General features: G+C 38.9%; 1 protein-coding gene across 1 annotated transcript in view; it reads right to left on the reverse strand.

The window, feature by feature from the left end:
* Nucleotides 1-21,530, reverse strand: part of THSD7B (thrombospondin type 1 domain containing 7B) — an 899,070-nt gene that overhangs the window by 18,549 nt on the left and 858,991 nt on the right. Inside the window, exons 20-23 of the mRNA XM_052635756.1 lie at nucleotides 9,092-9,237; nucleotides 3,265-3,424; nucleotides 1,983-2,156; nucleotides 1,788-1,883 (exon numbers count right to left, since the gene is read on the reverse strand). Coding sequence (XP_052491716.1) covers nucleotides 1,788-1,883; nucleotides 1,983-2,156; nucleotides 3,265-3,424; nucleotides 9,092-9,237 — 576 coding nt within the window. The remainder of the gene's footprint in view (nucleotides 1-1,787; nucleotides 1,884-1,982; nucleotides 2,157-3,264; nucleotides 3,425-9,091; nucleotides 9,238-21,530) is intronic.

Below are 21,530 nucleotides of genomic sequence, written 5' to 3' on the forward strand. Positions count from 1 at the left end.
GTGGCAGTAACCACACAGCCTTGTCACTGCCAACAGAGTTTGGAAGTGGTGTTCTTTCCTCCTTAAACCAGGGATCTCCACCATGCAGTGTGTATACTCCATGGGGAGAGGATCACCTGGGAGCCAGGAAAAACATGTTAGAATTTGTATATTTTAGCCAACTTTTAAAGTTTTAACAATGAAATTAAGCTGTGATAATACTTAGCAGGTGACACTGGTAACCTGAACTCATTCATCAGGTGGCCCTGGGATGTACACCGGGCACGAGGTACTCCACTCACAGACTCTGATAGTGGAACCCTCACTGATTGGTTAACTCTCAGCATACTGCAGCAAGTGATGCTTTCTGTGTTCCTGGTTAGGCAGATTTACAGTATATTTAGCTTCAATAATAACTTATACAATGGGCAGGTCACTTAAATGGTTGTATGGAAAAACTATGGATTAAAGGGACAACCAATAATGAAAAAAACAAGTAAACTAGAAAAAGGTGAAGCAGACAACCTTTCTATCCTGATAGAAAAATTGAGATTCTTCTATTCTGACGAGCTCTTAGTCAGCCATAGCACCAAGTAAAAAGAATGACAATTTGATTTTCCTTCATAAGAAGGCATCGAAACAAACCCCTTTAAAATGATTGAGAAGACCATTTGTAGAATTTAATTGCATTCACTGTCATGAATGAGGAACACTTCCTTCAATATATAGTTAGATATTAAATAATAATCAAGGCTACAACATTGTTAAAAAATGAAGCTTTCAGTACATGAATATAAGCATCTATAATTTACAGGAAAATGTTTTAAATCATTAATATATTTTAGCTTTTATTATATCTTTAGCAACTCTTTTAATTTCAATTTCTGTATATGTTTCATAACATGAAACTTTAGCACAGTAGTGTGGGATTTTAGAATATTTTGAGGTCTGTTCTCAAATATTTTAGGATATTTTGAGGTCTGTTCTTTTACTGAAAAGGTACATCTTTTAAAATTTTAGAGATCACTGTTTTAAACCAACATCTGTGTCTTTCCATTTTTGTCTTAGATCATGATATTCAAAGAAATTTTATTATGTATCAACTGATGCTGAAGCTGAAACTCCAATATTTTGGCCTCCTGATGTGAAGAACTGACTCCTTGGAAAGACCCTGATGCTGGGAAAGATTGAAGGTGGGAGGAGAAGGGGATGGCAGAGGATGAGATAGTTGGATGGCATCACCGACTCAGTGGACATGAGTTTGAGTAAACTCTGGGAGTTGGTGATGGACAGGGAAGCCTGGAGTGCTGCACTCCATGGGGTCACAAAGAGTTGGACACAGCTGAGCGACTGAACTGAACTGAACTACTTCTTTAAGTTGTCTGATATACTGCGTGTGTGTATGCTCAGTCAGTCATATCTAACTCTTTGTGACTCCATGGACTGTAGCCCACTAGGCTCCTCTGTCCATGGAATTCTCCAGGCAAGAATACTGAAATAGCTTGCCATTTCCTTATCTAGGGGATCTTCCCGACTCAGGGATTGAACCCGTCTCCTACGGCTCCTGCACTGGCAGGAGAATTCTTTACAGTTGTGCCACCCGGGTAGCCCGTCTGATATATTATGGGACTTTATATAGAACTGTTTGCTTTCTAAGATGTAAAGATCTAATGGCAACTTGCCATGAAGCTCATCTAAGTCCACTCCCCAGTTTTCCCTTGCTTATAATTTTTAAGCTAATTCTTCTCACCAACAGCAACACTCAGAGATCTTTCCGAAGTGCCCACATGAATCTTAGGCAGGAATACCTGTGACGTTAATGCCATCTGAACGTTGGCACCACACAGTTCGTTCATTATTGTTCCAAAGACTTGCTTTCCATGTGTAGTGATAACATTTACCTCCTGCAAGTAAATATGATAACAGCGGTTCTATTATGCCTCAATCAAAGCGGAATAAGCATTGATCAATCAAGGCTGAGAGTTGAAAAGTGCTCTTGGTACCTGTACAAGGGCGTGTTTCTAGAACCTGCTGGGGACAGCTGTCTTGGTTCTCCAAAGACTGAATTATAAATGTCCTTGACCTAGATTGGCGACCCAGAGTCTCGAAGCTTCTTCCATCAATGCAGGTCAGCTCACATGTGCTCCACTCTGACCATTCTGTTAAATGGCAGTCTCCTGGAGGGTCATGCAGCACAGAGCAGAGGAAACAGTGTGAAAACTGGCCCCTGACCCCATTTACACACACAGGCTTCACAGTGGGAGATGTGTGGTGCCACAGTGACCAGGTGCATTCCAGAAACTACAAATTCTATGCTGACAAATTTTCTAATTAGAAAGCACTGGGAGTGAGGAAGTAATTTATGGTTTAATCTAGTTGAATGAAAAGCGCCAAGCACTATACTGCCATTATTTTGCCTCAAATCATGGAAGTTTTATCTAGAGAACACTAGTGTCTACTAGTGACAATAAAATTTTTAAAAGGAAGTGTAAAGATTACAGCAGCTCAGTTTTTAAAGAGCATCATAACATCATAAAATGGATGTTCATAGAAATTATATAAAGGAAAGAAGTAGAGTAGCTTTAAACTTAAAGAATGTTTCATTTAACAATCCAAACATGCAAAAAATTTTTTTGTATATATATATATGTCAATATATATGAATGTATGTATATACACATATATGTTTCATGCCATATTATAAGACCACAAAAGGAAATAGTTAGCCACCTTAAGCTCCTGCCATACAAGGTTAAGTTGTGTTATTAGGATTAAAATAAACTCATAAATCTTATGTAACTAAGAATAACCTTTACAATTACATAGAACTTGCTTGTTTTAACAGAGTGCTTTCATGAACTTTTAGCTTTACTTGTCACCACCATGTCATCAGCCAGGGTTCATTACTCATGGATTCAGTGAATGTTTTTTGAATGCTGGCAATGTGCTTGGTGTGGTCAGGTATTATTAACACATTTTCTAGATGGAGCAACCACTGCTCAAAGTGACAGGAGTATATGTCCCAGGCAAAATGCCAGTGTCGTGATAGTGACAAGATTCTAACTTAGCTCTTACATTTCCAGTCCAGTGCTTCCCCGTGACTCGCCCCGCCAGCCTACTTTGCCTCTATAGAAGCTGTTAGGTATATTCCAAAGTGATAACCAACGACACATGGATTAAAGTTAGTTACAAACTTCAACTTGGATGAGAGAGAACTCCAAAAAACAGAAAAATAAATAAAAAGGTCACCATGGAAGGCACTCCCAATCATCTAAAATTGCCTACCTGGGCAAGGCACTGAACACGGCTGTTTCAAGATGCTGTCTTGAAAGGGCATCTCTCTACACAGTGCATCGTCTACACGTACAGTCCAGGGAGATATTGAACCATTGTGGACCACACAGGAGAGGCTGCGGGTCTGGACTCCTTCCCCACAGTCTCCACCCTGTCAGAGGAAAGGATGCTGTCAGCATTACCCAAATCAGGAACATCTCAGAGTTTTAGCTCCCACCACCTCTTGGGCAAAAGAAACCAAAAAACAAAACACACACAGTTGCATATTTCTTTAGCTTCCTCCTTTTGAGAGTTATCTTTCTGTTGTTGACAATAAGGCATCCCTGAGCAATTCTTTTAGAGCTGACAGAGCAACTGAAGCAGAAATGCAAATTTATGCCTTGATATTTATGCACTCAGAATATGATGATTCATTCTGGAACTCAGCCAGGATTGACTGAAAAAGAAAAACAATACCTAATTTGTCTAGGTGTATGTGATAAAGTGGCCTAATCTATAATCACTCCCCAAAAGAGCATGTACAACCACAGGGTGTACATTTCTCTTTTGCTTTGCTTGTTTTTCTTTTGTAGGGAATTCAGTACTTTCTCATGTGGATTAGATAGGGGTTTCCAGTAAAACGCTGATTTCCTCATAATGCTTTCTGTGCTGAATATTATTCTTTGAAGACATTTTATACAAATCCTACTCAGATTTTTCTGGCCAATTAGAAAAAAAAATGTGCAGTGTCTCACAGAAACAGGAGCTTTGTGGTTATCTAGCTCAACCATCTGCCTGATGAAAGACTTCCTACTCTAACATTTTTAGCAGATACTCACAAGGTGAGTATTATCTCCTCAGTTTTAGTCAGGTACTCATATTTCAAAAAGAAGTCCATTGGTTATTTGGATAACTGTAGAGGGTAGTTTTGTGTGTGTGTGTGTGTGTGTGTGTGTGTGTGTTTTCTTTTTGGATAAGTGCCTTAGAAAACAGAGCCCAAGGCAAAGCTTCTATACTAAGGAGGTGAAATCCCAGGGGTGCAAGGGTGAGGCTGAGAGAGCCATCGCAGGTGTAGAGGAAAAGCAAATATAAGGTAGTGTGTTGTCAACTGGCCTCAACTTCATAGTAAACAGCTGGTTTCTTGGTCAATCACAACATTGTTTAGACAGGCCACACGGATCATCCAAGATGTGGTGGCAGGAAAAAGGGAGCGGCATTTTTATGCCAGCTCCTCCGTGGATCCAGTTCTCATTGATCAACTTTCATCCCAGGGAGTATTAACTCCCCTATACTTCCAAGCTGTATTACTCAGCTCCTTCCAAGGTGTATTACTCAGGTCCCACTAAGCCAGGAAATAGGTGGAAGACCAAGAGTTTCTATGATTACTTCTGGTATAGATGGAGAGAGAGAGAAAGAACATTTGCATGGACTCTGTTGCTGCACACAAGGATGCTACATGCTACAACCCATTATTAGGAGATAACTGGACAACGGGGCTCTGCATTGGGAAACTGAGTTTCAGCTCCTCCTTATTGCTCCCTCTCACCACAGGACTCAGAAACTACATTGCTAGAACTTGGAGCTTCTGTGGCTCTAGCAGCAGCAGGATTGAAGAGGGACATGGTGGGCAGCTAAAGCAGTCATGACAGTGCTCCTGGGTGTGGAGCAGGTGACTGATGGGCCTGCTGAGCACCAGCCAGGTCAAGGCACAGTGGCAGCAGCTGCTAAGTATCAAGGGCAGTGGATGGGCTGCCGGATGTGCAGGATGGTAGAGGCCGCTGAGAAAAATTCTTTCAGATTCAAAGTTATACTGGCAAAAAAAAAAAAAAAAAAAGGTACAACTTGGCGGAGGTCTAAGTTACAGCAACTTAGAGACTGAATCATCTGAGCAGACACACAAACTGGGACCATCACATCTTTTTCCATAGATGTTTTAACAAGAATTGTGCTTTGCTTATCTAAGATGGCAATCCCCACACTTGCTATCTCAATACCTCATAACCGTTCTAACCATTGTGAAATGGTTAAAAAAATCTGCCCTGTGCACTGAACCCAAGTGCACTATTTTTTTTTTTGAGAAACGGAGGTTCAAAATCAATTCACAATGTATTCATCCAAACCAAATGTTCTAGTAAATATTTATACACCAAAGCTGAAAATAACTAGCATAAGTTAAATGTGGGTTTGGGGGAGGGTTCTTTCTGTAACTTTCGTCCATCGCATGGCCAAATTGCCTAAGGTATGTTTCACAGTAGAGTGTCAAAGTTCATGAACTTGGAGTCTGAAGATGTCTGAAGCATGTCTGAAATTTGAAGTTACTGCTCTCTAGAACCTCAGGTAACTGGAGATGCAATTGATTAGAGAGCTTTGTTTGACATTCCAGGAGATGGAGTGTGCAGAAAGGAAGGGAAACTAGTCAACATCAGGGAGCATTTTCAAAACCAAGACAAACAATAATGTTTCTAGCATGTATCCATGTTCCACCTTAATCTCTTATACCTTTGACAACAACAGCCACAGTATGAGGAGAAATCAGCCGCAGAATGATAATTTCATTCATAAAGTAGGCATTCATCCAGTCTCACTCATGAGACTTTACACACCAGGACTTGAAAACAGAGACAGGCTTCTTAGAACAAGGTGGTCAACAGTGAGCATTCTGTCACTAAGTCTCTGCTGTCCAGGTCATTAACGGACTTCCTGTCCACTCTGCATCAGCATCACCAGATGTGGATCAGCAGGTGGTGCTAATGCTCATAATCAGAGTTTTAATCAAACCTGTAATAACAGCCTCAATTTATTGAGCTCTAAATTTATGTCAGGTACTATGCTCAGCCCTACATATGACTTGTCTAATCGTTAACAAAACCCCCAGCAAAACATGTACTACTTCTCCTCCTGTGATATATATAAATAAATGGAGTTTGGAGAGTTTGAAAACCTGGCAAAAAGTACAGAGTAAGGAACTGGAAAAAATCTTGACCAAAATTAAGCCTGCAAAGATGCTGATAATAGGGGGAAGCATGTGAGTTTGGGAAATTAAGAGGCATAAGGGAACTCTCTGCTCAGTTTTTTGGTATACTTAAAACTACTTTTAAAAAAAATATAGTCTAGAGACTTCCTGATAGTCCAGGGGTTAAGACACCACTTTTCAATGCAGGGGGCACAAGTTCAATCCCTGGTCGGGGAACTAAGGTCCCACATGCTGCAGGGTACAGCCAACAATTAAACAAAAACAATTAAAAACACTCAAGTATCTTTAAATAAATAAAAATAAAAGTCTACTGACATATATTTAAATAATAAATACAAAATATGTGTGTGTCTATAAATATACATAAATGTAAAATGGTGAATCTAGCGAAGAGAAGGCAGTGGCACCCCACTCCAGTACTCTTGCCTGGAGAATCCCAGGGACGGGGGAGCCTGGTGGGCTGCCGTCTATGGGGTTGCACAGAGTCAGACACAACTGAGTGACTTCACTTTCACTTTTCACTTTTATGCATTGGAGAAGGAAATGGCAACCCACTCCAGTATTCTTGCCTGGAGAATCCCAGGAATGGGGGAGCCTGGTGGGCTGCCGTCTATGGGGTCTCAAAGAGTCGGACACGACTGACGTGACTTAGCAGCAGCAGCAGCACCAGTGAAGAGTAGAGGGTGTCACTTCATGTTATTCTACTTTTCAAAATGAGAAGTTCTGAGAAATACTAAGGAATAGGTGAAGAAGTCTACAAAATAATATTTAAGAATATATAAAATAAAATCTAAAAAGATTAGACCTGAGAGACTCCAGAGTCTGAGCTCTGAAACAGATTTTGCAACATATGTGTGGATATGTGTTACCAGCTAAGAAACTTGGAAGGAGTTAGGAAACCCTGAAAAAAAATGAAGCCTGAGGATAAACGCTTTCGTTTGCAAGTCTCTTTCCACAGATGATGGTGACAGAATTGGCATATCCACCATGCCCTGGGCAAGCTCCTCTGTTTGGGGTTTGATCCACTTGATGGCAATCAGACACTTCAAGATCACAACCACCACCTTCAGTGAATAAGTCTGCAACCCACATTGGGCAGGTCAGGATATTACAGAACAAGAAGCAGAAGGACAGCTGAGAGAGAGGTGCACTTACTTTGTATGTGGAAGTTCATGTGTATTTTGATCAGTAATTTCCCAAACTCAGTTTACATAGATGAGTAAGAAAAGGGGACTCATTGAAAATGTCTTGTGTTATGTATCTCACAAAGCATTCAAAATCAGGCTTCAGGAAGAACAGGAATGCAGTTCAAACTCAGCAAAAATTCAAATATCATCAAGATTCTCTTTCTCTTTTGCCTCTGAGTTACTGACTTTATCTATTATATAAGGTGGGAATATGTGACAGCAAAGAGTTTTTGAATATAATATCTTTGAACAGCTTCAATTACATTCCAAATTATTGGGAAAGAATGCTGTTGGTCTCCTGCAGGTAAGGTGCCCACACAGGAATAAGTAATACAGACATGTTTTCTGAGAGCTTTGCCTGGATTGAGGCTAACTGCAGTTTTCCCCTGACTGGAAATGTCAGTGAATGGAATGACCTCATCTAGAAACCTAAGGCACCCTTGAAAGTCTCCCTCAGACTTTTGGACTCTGAGGGAGAGGGAAGGGTAAGATGATTTGGGAGAATGGCATTGAAACATGTATACTATCATGTAAGAAATGAATCTCCAGTCTATGTTTGATGCAGGATACAGGATGCTTGGGGCTGGTGCACGGGGATGATCCAGAGAGATGATATGGGGTGGGAGGTGGGAGGGGGGTTCATGTTTGGGAACTCATGTACACCCGTGGTGGATTCATGTCAATGTATGGCAAAACCAATACAGTATTGTAAAGTAAAATAAAAATAAAAATTAAAATTTTAAAAATATAATTAAAAAAAAAGAAAAAAAAAGCCATTAGGTTACTGTTGAATTAATTGGCATGGTATCTTATTTTCTGTAAAAAGGAGACTGAACAAATGTAGCATACATTTTTATTCCTCTGAGACTTATTAAAATACATGGGCATTTAACTTCTGCAAGATAATGATGCTGTACAACAATGTCATCCTGACAGGAACACTATGAGAATACTCTTCAGATATCTTAATGCATAATCAAAATTATTGTTACCTAATTAAATCTGCCTTGGAATACAAACTGAAGGATAAACTAGTAAAACAAGAAAATAGAGAAAAATCAATGTGCTTTTTTCTTACACAAGAAACCAGAGAGAAAATGCCACAGAGCATCATTGCTGACCCAGCAAAAGCTCTGGGTATGTGATATATTATGATGTTACTAGGCATTTATATTTCAGGTCAATAAAAAGCAATCATTGAGGAAAATGTAGTAACCTTGGTTTGTGTAATAATGTTAAAATATATCTTTCATACACTTTTGATTTTCTGCTCACATGCAAGATTTTGTCTAAGCCTAAAAGTGCTTTTTAAAGAAATACAGTCTACGGCAAGTTGTGCATTTCTATAGTATCAGGGTTTTGCCTAATTGCATAAACGCTTTGATATTTCCAACAAACCAAGAAGATAGAGAATTCCTTAAGATACTAAAAAGATTGAAAGTCCCCTGATCCAACTTATTACAATAGTTGATAACGATGGGCATTTATTTTCCTAGCAGTATCACTCTATATGAAGTTAAGTTATTTGGTTCTTTTTCCCATGCTCTCTATGGTATAAAAATACACTGTGCCAGGCCCCTGGTGCTGTGAAGTTTGTTTTACCACCTTGTAGGTTTCAATAGACAAGTACTTTGGACAGACTGAGAAACATTTCTTTAACTGCCATTATATGACTTACCTCCAATTTACATGCAGACCAGTTGCTGAGGACCCAGCTGTAGCAGGGGGTCATTGGGCAGGTTTTGTGCTGGGTAAGCTCTGTGGGACATGGCCGGCCTTCTCCTTGGGTTGGCATAAGGATAAATCGAGTCCGGCTCCTTTGACCTGAAATGAGAGAGACAATGTCAACTTTTCCATTAGACTTTGGCTAAAAAAGGAATTAAAGAATAGAATGTTGCCATATATACAAAAGTCTTCACTAAAACACGCTGAACTTTGTCATGTCCAGGTTTCAGTTATTTTGCTATTTTAATTTAGATTTCCATGGAGATACAGGTTATCCAAGGTCTGCATATGCTTGTGGATCTGAAACGCTGTCTTCTACTTCAGCCATCCTATATCCAAACTCTGTACCGTTACCAAACTGACTGATCCCGGAAACACTGGCAGGATGTCAATTCATTTAATAAATATTTCTTTATTAAGCTCTAGAATAACCAAAACATCCTGCCATGTGCTAGGGGGTGCAGTGATAAAACAGCCCTATGTACCTCCTGCCTTCACAAACCTTACATTCTAGGCTAGGATCACCAATATTAAGCAAAAATGAAAGTGAAGTCTCTCAGTCATGTCTGACTCTTTGCGACCCGTGGACTGTAGCCCACCAAGCTCCTCCATCCATGGGATTCTCCAGGCAAGAATACTGGAGTGGGTTGCCATTTCCTCATTAAGCAAAAAGAGAACGGTATTTCCTATGTTAGGTTCTAAATCACAAGTGAGCTAGAAAATTGCACATAATCCAAATTACCCTAGAAAATTCCCTAGGAAGACGCCAAGATTGCCCTAGAAAATTCCCTAGTGTGGTTCAAATAATGTCACTCCATTAATTCAACATGACCAGTTTTCCTAGAGTTTAGGGCCAATTTCTCTTTTTCACTGAATATCAGATAAAGTTGTTAACTTGTATGAAGAAGCCATGATGGTGGAAAACATTTTTTTCAAATACTGGTATTCCACTTCCTAATGAGAGGAAATTGGTTAATAAGAATGGTTCAGGAAAGAGCAGGACTCTCACGTCATCTTATACCCACTGCTAGGCATCAGGTCATAAACTCACTAATAGGACTAATGGATGGAATGTAAATGTTTCGTGCTCCTGTGCTCTCTCCCCCTCACTCTTGTCTTTACCCATTTGCTACTGATGAACTATGGTATGCACATAGTTTCCTTAATATTAGTTATCTGTGAATCCAATGCCCTTCCACTGTTGTTATAAAATTAATTATGTGATTGTATTTGTGATAAATGTGAAAGGAAAAACAGAAGGTTCTCCGAGAGCATGTTATGGGGATGCGAAAAGAATCTGTGAAAGAATCAGAGAATATTTCCTTGAGCAGTTGAGCTTTAAACAGAAATCTGAAGGAGTAAGTCAGACATGATGTACAGAGAGTGGCCCACTGACCCGCAGAAGAAAGAGCATGTGAATAGGTCATGAGATACAAAGGAGAAGGACAGGTGTGAGGACCTAACAGAAGGCCAGTGTGGCTGGACAGAGAGAGCAAGGAACAGAATAGACTGAGGGAATACTGTTAAAGCTATTAAAAGTGAGAATCAAAGATTATACATTTATATTTTAAGAGAAATGGGAAGATAGCAATGACTTCACTTCTGCATAGAATTTACTTGAAAATCTAAGGTAAGCATAATTCTCAGACGTCCTCAAGTTCAGGGAGAAGTAAGGGGAACTAACACAGTCAGTGGACTACCTCTTAGCGGTCACCAGAATATTATCAGAGATATGATGGAAAACTACCTCTCTTTAAGAACACCCTTGAAGAAAACTAGGGCATTCTCATCACTGGATTCTAAATTCCGTGAGGCCCGAGATTCTGTCCCTAACATGAGACTCCCTATATATTAAGCACTGATTGAATATTTGTTTAATTCATATTTTTATAAACTGTCTCTATGATATTATCTTGTGTGCAAACATGTGTGATGCTATTGCTAAGCAGTTTTCTAAAAACTTATATACTGACTCACTGAACAGTCATAACAATCCTAGAGGAAAATTCTGTTATTGTCACATATTATCGATAAGGACATTGTAGCACAGAGTTTGTCACTTCTTTAAGGTCAAAAACATAGTCAGTTGCAGAACAGGATTCAAACTCAGGAAGTTTTGCTACAGAGGTGACTGTATTAGCCAAGATGCTAATGCAAGAGAACATCACAGCGAGGAAAGGACGGATCTAGGTCTTGTATGGGACACACAAAAGAAACTTGAGGTGGCAGTAAAATTTGTGTCATCAGTAACAGGCTTTGTGAACAACAGAATCCACAAATTATGCATTCCCGGGCACAGGGCAGAACATTTACATTTAGACCAATGTTCCCTCCCAACATCACTCAAACCAAATCATGCTTGTTGGATGTCACCTTATTCATTGAAACATTCAGGAAACATTGTCCCTGCTCAATGAATGCATTTGGCTCAATATTTCACATTAACTCTTACCTAAATGCTCTTCAGTTTTATAACAATCTTTATGTTTATTCTCTTGAAATAAATATCTATTATTCTAATGTCATTATAATTGCATCCTGTTCTCTATCCATCTTTGTAAAACTAATGACAATGTGGTGTCACCTTTATCACAGCTAAAGAGGTTCTATTTCATTAAAACCAAATAACTTCAAGCTTGTTCTTGAATTGATGGCATGCATCACTGCCATTTCTTTAGGACTATTTTATTTATTTCCATTAAAGTGACAGATATTTTCTTCTGGACATAAACATGGTGGGGGGAACCTAATAAAGTCAATAAAAAAAATAATGAAGTCCTATAACCACTCACTGAAAGGACAGCCATATGATTTCTCTGCCATTTGCTATCCAAACACAAACATAAGTTCAAACAATGTCAACTACTACCAAGAAGCATATAATTCTATATTTTGAAGTATATTATCATTTGTTTTCTTTTTTATTATTGGAATATAATTTCTTGACAATGTTGTATTAGTTTCTGCTGTACAACAAAGTGGATCAGCTATAGGTATACATATATCCCATCCCTCTTGAGCCTCCCTCTCATCCCCTATCCCCATCCCACCCATTCTAGGTCATCACAGAGCACAGAGCTGAGCTTCCTGTGCTATACACAGCTTCTCACTAGCTATCTGTCTTACACATGGTAGTGTATAGTCCTAATTAATGTCAGTCCTAATTTCCCAGTTGGCCACCCTTCCCTTCCTCATCGTATCTACACGTCTGTTCTCTATGTCTGCATCTCTATTCCTGCATGGCTATTAAGTTCATCTGTACTTTTTTTCTAGGATAAAGAAGTAGTTGCTCAGCTGTGTCCAACTCTTTGTGACCCTTTGGATTGTAGCCTGCCAGGTTCCTTTGTCCATGGGATTTTCCAGGCAAGAGTACTGGAGTGGGTTGGCATTTTCCTCCTCCAGGGGATCTTCCTGATCCAGGGATTGAACCTGTGTCTTCTTTATCTTCTGCATTGAAGGCAGATTCTTTACCCGCTGAGCCATTGGAGAAGCCCAACATGACCTAGATGGGTAGGGTGGGGTGGGGTGGGAGGGAGGCTCAAGAGGAAGAGGCTATATGTACACCTACGGCTGATTCCTGTTTATGTATGGTAGGAAACAACACAATATTGTAACTATCCTTTAATTAAAAATAAATTTAAAAGATGTGATATATATATAATATACACAATGGAATATTCCTAGGCCATATAAAGGAACAAAATTGGGTTATTTGTAGTGATATGGATGGATGGACCTAGAGTCTGTCATACAGAGTAAAGTAAGTCAGAAAGAGAAGAACAAATATTTTATATTCTGTTTAACTGGCTAATATTAATATTCAATAAGAAAACTTTGTTTATAAATGCATCAGAGTATAAAAGGTACTTGCTGTACCTTAAGTTTCTGTGAGGTACTATCTTTTAATAAGTTCCTTTTTAAATCAGGAATCTTATAAACTAAATAATCAGAGAAAGTATCCCACAATTAGGCACTTTACCCCCAATTCCTGAAGTTGCAAATATAATATCTAGCTACATGGAATACAAGGAGCCCTGCCATTTCCAGTGGTCTCTGGAATTCTAAGCATCATACTGGTTGTAATACTCAACCATGCACCTATCTCTCAGCATGATTATTCTAAAAGGGACTTTTAAGGACTGAAGACTTAAGGAATTGTTTTGATGACAGTGATTTTCATGTGAGAGGTAAGACAGTGGAGAATGTAGCCAAATGCAAGGTATTTAAAATTATGATCTGTTGTAGAATATGAGAAAGATCATTTTAAAAAAGCTGATGTATGATACAAAGAAACCTGGACTTGGCATCAAAATTCTCTATTTGGAAACAGTTCTTTCAAATTAACAGCTCGTAAATGATGTGACTGTATGAAAGTACTTTAACTTCTCTAAGCATAAAGTTCCTCTTCTGTAATATCAAATTAAGTACACAGATAGTCTTCATTATATGAGGATAATTCACACTGGGGAAAATGCCACTTAAAATTAGGTTATTTCAAATAGGAATTACATTATTTTAAATAAATAATAAATATCTAAATGGGATTTATTTTGGAACTAAAAATATGTAAGTGGGTTCATTTTATCTAATATCAACTACTGCTATCATTATCTAATATCAATTATATTCATTTTATCTAGTATCATTACATGAAGATAATTACAACTATGCAGTTATTAACACAAAGAATAAATATTGATATTTCTTACATAATTTTATGATGACCCTATGAAAAGTTTATTGTTATCACATCTGGGTTTCATAGTTTGGTCATAGAACCTTTTTATTTTAGTTACTTTTCATAAATTTTCTCAAGAGCTCCCTTTAATCTTTGGTGTACAGACTGCCTGATTTTGTGCCCCTTTCTTATGGGTACACATTCCGTTTGCAGCTAGACATATACCAGCAAATACCCTGATGCAGTGGCAGAGAACATGTATTACTCCAGGAGGCTCACTGACTGGGGGATGGCTTTACAAGTGGTCAGGTCATCAGTGGATATTTTGATACTATGAGGAGTTCTGCTTCCTACAGATCTTACAATTATGCTGATTTAGATGAAGACTAAGGAGATGATGAGGACTCCTTGGACTAACCTCATGTTGGTTATATGAATGAAAATACACCATATAGAAACTACAGCATATCTGAAGTATAGTAGGTGCGGGCTAAGTCTTAATATTTTTATTTTATTTTTAATTTAAATTTATTTATTTTAATTGGAGGCTAATTACTTTACAATATTGTATTGGTTTTGCCATACATCAACATGAATCCACCATGGGTGTACATGTGTTCCCCATCCTGAACCCCCTCCCACCTCTCTCCCCATCCCATCCCTCTGGGTCATCCCAGGGCACCAGCCCCAAGCATCCTGTAACATTTATTTTGACAACTACTATTTTATGTCAGTTCCTTGACCGGGCCCTGGAACAAGTCTGTAATGGGAATATAAAGTATGATACTCATGCTCCCCTGGGCTTAAAACATGAACTGCACACAACTATGAAGTCCGTAATGATTCAGCCTGGTCACAACAAAACTACTCCACCCCGGCCTGCACTCCTCGGACCTCAGTGTAAGAGAGAAGGTTGCTGCCATCTACATCCTCATGCAGCCAATCTGAGAAGGAGAGAAATTTCTTGGACGCTTTCCAACAGACAACTCTTGTTTGGGTTTCTGAATCTATTTGAAACCTGAATTCAATAGTTGATATAGACAATATGTTTAATGGATAATACCAATGAGATATAGAAACTGACGCTCTTATTCATCTATACTTCAGGCTATAAAAGAGAGAAAAGCATTGGTTTTAAAGTACGTTTCCAATTGAACAAAGACCTTAGATTACAGTAGGTTAAGTTTGCTTACAATTCTCTCTAAAGCTTTTCCTCTCCTCTCTTGAGTAATATTGAAAACTCATTATAAGCAGCAGTGATACTAGGCCTACTATTAAATTAGCAATAATTTCTGGCAATTAAGGAAAAAGGATTGCTTGATGAGACTTCCAGAAAAAAAAAAAGATAATGCAGCATGCTAGCTGTACCACATGCGTGTGCGTGCACATACGAATACATGGAACCCTAAGAGAGGCCAGTACTACTACCTACACACAAGTTTAAAGGATATTGGACCAGATCACACTCCCATTGAACTCAGCAGTAGTCAGGCTTTGCTCTGAGGCTCCACTGACAAAGGGAAGGTATGGGAAACTTTAAGCAGTAAAAGAATTCCTCAAAACTGGTTACATATTTGTCAATGCATATATTCATAATAAGAGAGAGTCAAATGCAGTGGTTCTCTGTTCTGACCATATTTTCAGGTCCAGGTAGCCAACCACCAACACTGTAACAGGGAGAGGCTCTAAACAATGAAGCCCTTGACTAACTGACAGATACTGATGGAATTAGCTAAAAATCATGATTTTGATAGCTCTGGACAATTTGAATAAGATCCAAGCAAACAATGCAAATATGTTTGTATAGGAAACTGGAAAGGAAACAAGAATAATAGAGCATATGAAGAACATACTTATTTAACTTTAAACAGATCATTAAATAAAATGTCTAAGCACTTCACATGAATATACTTATATACTCCAATGCACCACAGACATAAGAAATACAAAAACATCAGCATGTGATGCCACTTTCCGTTTAAAGAATGTGATTTGAAAATTATTATTACGAGTTTGCTTTCCACCTAGGAATTGTTTGTTTTAATATGAGTTAAATTTTCAAGGCAGGTGCACAGTCATTGGCAGGGAATTGTCCTCCTGAGCTGTTATCTATAGGGGCTGGCTCACCTACACCACAGAGGATGATGTTCAGGGTCACTGACCTTAAGGTGATGATGGTCCTTCTTGGTGGTTCAGTCGCTAAGTCATGTCTGACTGTGATGATGGTCCTTCCTGACATGCACTAAAAAATTAGGTTACTGAATAAAATGTTTCTGCCTTTAAGTATTTTCTCTTATGAATTTATTCCTAAAATTTTGGCACCTAATATTTTGGCTACCTAATATCAAGGCTGTATATTGTGACCCTGCTTATTTAACTTACATGCAGAGTACATCATGTGAAATGCTGGGCTGGATGAAGCTCAAGCTGGAATCAAGATTGCCGGGAGAAATATCAGTAATCTCAGATATGCAGATGACACCACCCTTACAGAAGAAAGTGAAGAGGAACTAAGGAGCCTCCTGAAGAGGGAGAAAGAGGAGAGTAAAAAAGCTGGTTTAAAACTCAACATTCAAAAAACTAAGATCATGGCATCTGGTCCCATCATTTCATAGCAAATAGATGGGGAAACAATGGAAACAGTGAGAGACTATTTTGGGGGGCTCTGTAATAACTGCAGAATGTGACTGAAGCCATGATGTTAAAAGATACTTGTTCCTTGGAAGAAAAGCTATGACAAACCTAGACAGCATATTCAAAAGCACAGACATCACTTTGCTGAAAAAGGTCTATATAGTCAAAGTTACGGTTTTTCCATAGTCATGTATGGATGTGAGAGTTGGACCGTAAACAAGGCTGAGTGCCAAAGAATTGATGCTTTCGAACTTTGGTGATAGAGAGGACTCTTGAGAATCCCTTGAACAGGAAGGAGATCAAACCAGTCAATCCTAAAAGAAATCAGTCCTGAATATTCATTGGAAGGACTGATGGTGAAGTTCCAATACTTTGGCCACCTGATGTGAAAAGCCAACTTATTGGAAAAGACCCTGATACTGGGAAAGATTGAGGGCAGGAAGAGAAGGGGGTGACAGAAGATGAGATGGTTAAATGGCATCATCGACTCAATGGACATAAATTTGAGCAAACTCTGAGAGACAGTGAAGGACAGGGAAGCCTGGCATGCTGCAGTCCATCGGGTCTCAAAAAATCAGACACGACTGAGCAACTGAACAACAACCTAATATTAATCAGTAGAAAATACTAGCAGATGACAAAATACATGAAAAAGAAACAAAGGGATACTTTCAAAAACGTTGTTAATGGCCAATCTATTAACCAATTTTAATCACATATGTTTCTGTGGTTAAGGCAATTTATTGTATAATTCTACCGGTCATTATAAAAGTATTCCTCATTATGGAGGAAGGGCCTAAATTAATTGAGTGAATACAGTGATCTAGGATATAGAGATGATATAGCATATTATTGCTTAGTTCTTTTCTCTTCCTACATCTGATTTCTTTGCCTCCCTTCACCTGAAAGCACCCACTCTCCCCATGCCCCTCAAATCTATCACTTCAACAAGAATCCCAGTCTCATATTTCATATGTGGTAAACTGAAGCTCAGAGACATTAAATAATTAGCTAAGTCACACAACAAGAAGGATGATAACAAAAAATAGGTCCAATTCCAAAATCATCTGTTTTCCAACAAATTTTATCTGGTCCAAGTCAGGTATCAGATGATATCTGTTCAAGGCCACTTGAACAAGTTTGAGAAGTACACTTAGGTCTACCGTCTGCAATAAATGTGTTACCTATATTCATGTGTTTCATTTTTCCTTTAGAAAAAAAATGGTAATTAAAATTATGTCACTAGTACTTTCTCTGTGACAACTCATTCACTTTTGGGCATTTGTCAGAGTAAATTTCCAAAAGAAGCAGGAAGTTAGATTGTATATAAAATGCTCAGTTAATTTCATGCAGTTCTTTCTGCTGGACATCTGTTTTTTACTACTTTTCACAAACATCACCAAGGAATTTTTATCCAAATTTATTTTTAAGTGCCAAGTTTAAGTATACATCCTGTGTTGACATGGATTTGGGATCAAGGTTCTTTTCTTTTCTTTTTTTTTTTTTTTGGTTATTTTCTAATGTAACAGGGTGGAGAAAAATTATTGTCTTGAGCTGCTAGCTAAAGATGGATCTTCAGCATATGTTTGACATCACGAGAGACAGAAGATGCAGTAATATTCCTGCATTCAGAGCTAGAGTCCCTGAAAGTTAAAGTCACTCAGTCATGTCCAACTCTTTGTGACCCCACGGACTATACAGTGCATGGAATTCTCCAGGCCAGAATACTGGAATGGGTAGCCTTTCCCTTCTCCAGGGGATCTTCCCAACCCAGGGATCGAACACAAGTCTCTTGCATTGCAGGCAGATTCTTTACCAGCAGAGCCACAAGGGAAGCCCAAGAATACTGGAGTGGGTAACCTATCCCTTCTCCAGCAGATCTTTCTGACCCAGGAATTGAACTGGGGTCTCCTGCATTGCAGGTGGATTCTTTACCAACTAAGGAAAGCCCCAAGTTTCCCCTATAGAGGGACTCCTTGACTTGTCTAAAAATTGCTACAGGCACCCAGACATCTTTTATCCTAAAGAACACTCAGGTTAGGCAAGGCTAAGATTTCATAAGTTATTCAGAGTAAAAGAGACCAGCTCCAGCCATGACCATGTATTTGGGAGTGAGGTTAGTGGAGCAAGGAAGTAACAAGACCACATTTTAGAGGGTAAGATAGACCACAGTATCACAGAAGAGAGGTGGGTCTGTTAAGGGCAGAAGATTAGGCAATTTTGCCTTTGCTTCGAAATAGAGTTCCAGATTTTTCCATAATAGTGAGTATGCATTCTATCTGTTGGAACATAGTAAAAGAAAGAGAGTCTAGAAAAAACATCTATTTCTGCTTTACTGACTATGCCAATGCCTTTGACTGTGTGGATCACAAGAAACTGTGGAAAATTCTGAAAGAGATGGGAATACCAGACCACCTGACCTACCTCCTTAGAAATCTGTATGCAGGTCAAGAAGCAACAGTTAGAACTGGATGTGGAAAAACAGACTGGTTCCAAATAGGAAAAAGAGTACATAAAGGCTGTATAATGTCACTCTGCTTATTTAACTTATATGCAGAGTACATCATGAGAAACGCTGGGCTGGAGGAAGCACAAGTTGCAATCAAGATTGCCAGGAGAAATATCAATAACCTCAGATATGCAGATGACACCACCCTTATGGCAGAAAGTGAAGAAGAACTCAAAAGCCTCTTGATGAAAGTGAAAGAGGAGAGTGAAACCGTTGGCTTAAAGCTCAACATTCAGAAAACTAAGATCATGGTATCTGGTCCCATCACTTCATGGCAAATAGATGGGGAAACAGTGGAAACGGTAACAGAATTTATTTTCTTGGGCTCCAAAATCACTGAAGATGCTGAATGAAGCCATGAAATTAAAAGACACTTGCTCCTTAGAAGAAAAGTAAAGACAATCCTAGACAGCATATTAAAAACCAGAGACATTACATTGCCCACAAAGGTCTGTCTAGTCAAAGCTATGATTTTTCCATCACTTCATGGCAAATAGATGGGGAAACAGTGGAAACGGTAACAGAATTTATTTTCTTGGGCTCCAAAATCACTGAAGATGCTGAATGAAGCCATGAAATTAAAAGACACTTGCTCCTTAGAAGAAAAGTAAAGACAATCCTAGACAGCATATTAAAAACCAGAGACATTACATTGCCCACAAAGGTCTGTCTAGTCAAAGCTATGATTTTTCCATCACTTCATGGCAAATAGATGGGGAAACAGTGGAAACGGTAACAGAATTTATTTTCTTGGGCTCCAAAATCACTGAAGATGCTGAATGAAGCCATGAAATTAAAAGACACTTGCTCCTTAGAAGAAAAGTAAAGACAATCCTAGACAGCATATTAAAAACCAGAGACATTACATTGCCCACAAAGGTCTGTCTAGTCAAAGCTATGATTTTTCCAGTAGTCATGTATTGATATGAGAGTTGGACCATAAAGAACTGATGCTTTGGACAGTGATGTTGGAGAAGACTCTTGAGAGTCCCTTGGACTGCAAGAAGATCCAACCACTCAATCCTAAATCAGTCCTGAATATTCATTGGAAGGACTGATGCTAAAGCTGAAACTCCAATACTCTGGCTACCTGATGTGAAGAACTAACTCATTGGAAAAGACCCCAATGCTGGGAAAGATTGAAGGCAGAAGGAGAAGGGGATGACAGAGGATGAAATGGTTGGATGACATCACTGACTCAATGGACATGAGTTTGAGCAAGCTCCAGGGGTTGATGATGGACAGGGAGGCCTGGTGTGCTGCAATCCATAGGGTTGCAAAGAGTTGGACATGACTGAGTGACTGAACTGATTCTAGTTGCTTATTTTCAGTTCCATTCCCAACAATCACATTTCAAACCCAATGTGTCAAAACTTAAGAGATCACTGTTAATACACAGCAGAAATACCCTCAATGAGGCTCTCTCCATGGGATGCAATACAAGAAGGTCACAGAAAGTGATTCTGGCAATCATAAATCTCTTCTGTCCATCAGACTCACACATTCCCTATCTAGAAGGTTGGTTCCCCACAGCTATATTCCAATTAGATGGACTAGATAATATACAACATTGTCAATTAGGAAACAAGTATACATTTAGGAGGCTTACAATTCAGAGAGTCTTAAAACCCTCACTGCCCTTTGTGTTTCAACCTGTGATCCATTTCTTCTGCTTGTTCTTAAATATCCCTATAAATTGTGAGAATTTTTATAAAATAACCTAGTAACCAACCCAGGGCCATGTACTTAACGCAAACACTTACATATACAGTGTCAGATGTGGAGGGGCACAATAGAGAAAATGGGGCTTAGGATAAATCTGAAAGTGAAAATGAAATCGCTCAGTCGTGTCCGACTCTTTGCTGCCTCGTGGACTGTAGCCCACCAGGCTCCTCAGTCCATGGGATTTCCTAGGCAAGAATACTGGAGTGGGCTGCCATTTCCTTCTCCAGAGGATCTTCCCAACCCAGGGATTGAACCTGGGTCTCCCGCATTGCAGGCAGACGCTTTACTGTCTGAGCCACTAGGGAAGTCAACTTGAGTTCAAATCTTTCCTCTGCAACTGACAAGCTGCGTGACCTTGAGCGGGTTAATTGCCTGTCACCTTACCTGTACAATTATGGCTATAATTTCATAATACTTTCATAAAAAGTTATTCTAATACTCCTGGCACCAATAACTCCCTTTGGCCAATAGATACTAAAAAGTAGTTATTCTAATATTCATCATTTTACAGATAAAAGTTCAAGTGAGGTCTACAAATTGTGGCTCAAGAGTCTTACAACTTGCCTTTGGAAAAGCCACCTTGAAAACTAGATATTCTTGTCTAGTCTTTATTTTTTTCCATTCTACAATTTAGCCCCTTGTTCCTTGTCATAGGAACTAATTGTTTGATATAGTAAATAAGTTTGAGCTGTTATAACTATTGGACTGTATATGATCAAGGATACTACAGTGATCATAATTTATCCTGACACTAAAAATGAAGGTTACTGGCTTGCCTTATAAAATCTTTAAAAAAAAAAAAAAGGAAAAAGCTGGAATCACAAACTTTTGATTCTCTGCAGTTAA

This window comes from Budorcas taxicolor, chromosome 2 (genome assembly GCF_023091745.1).
Source record: "Budorcas taxicolor isolate Tak-1 chromosome 2, Takin1.1, whole genome shotgun sequence".
Lineage (NCBI taxonomy): Eukaryota > Metazoa > Chordata > Mammalia > Artiodactyla > Bovidae > Budorcas > Budorcas taxicolor.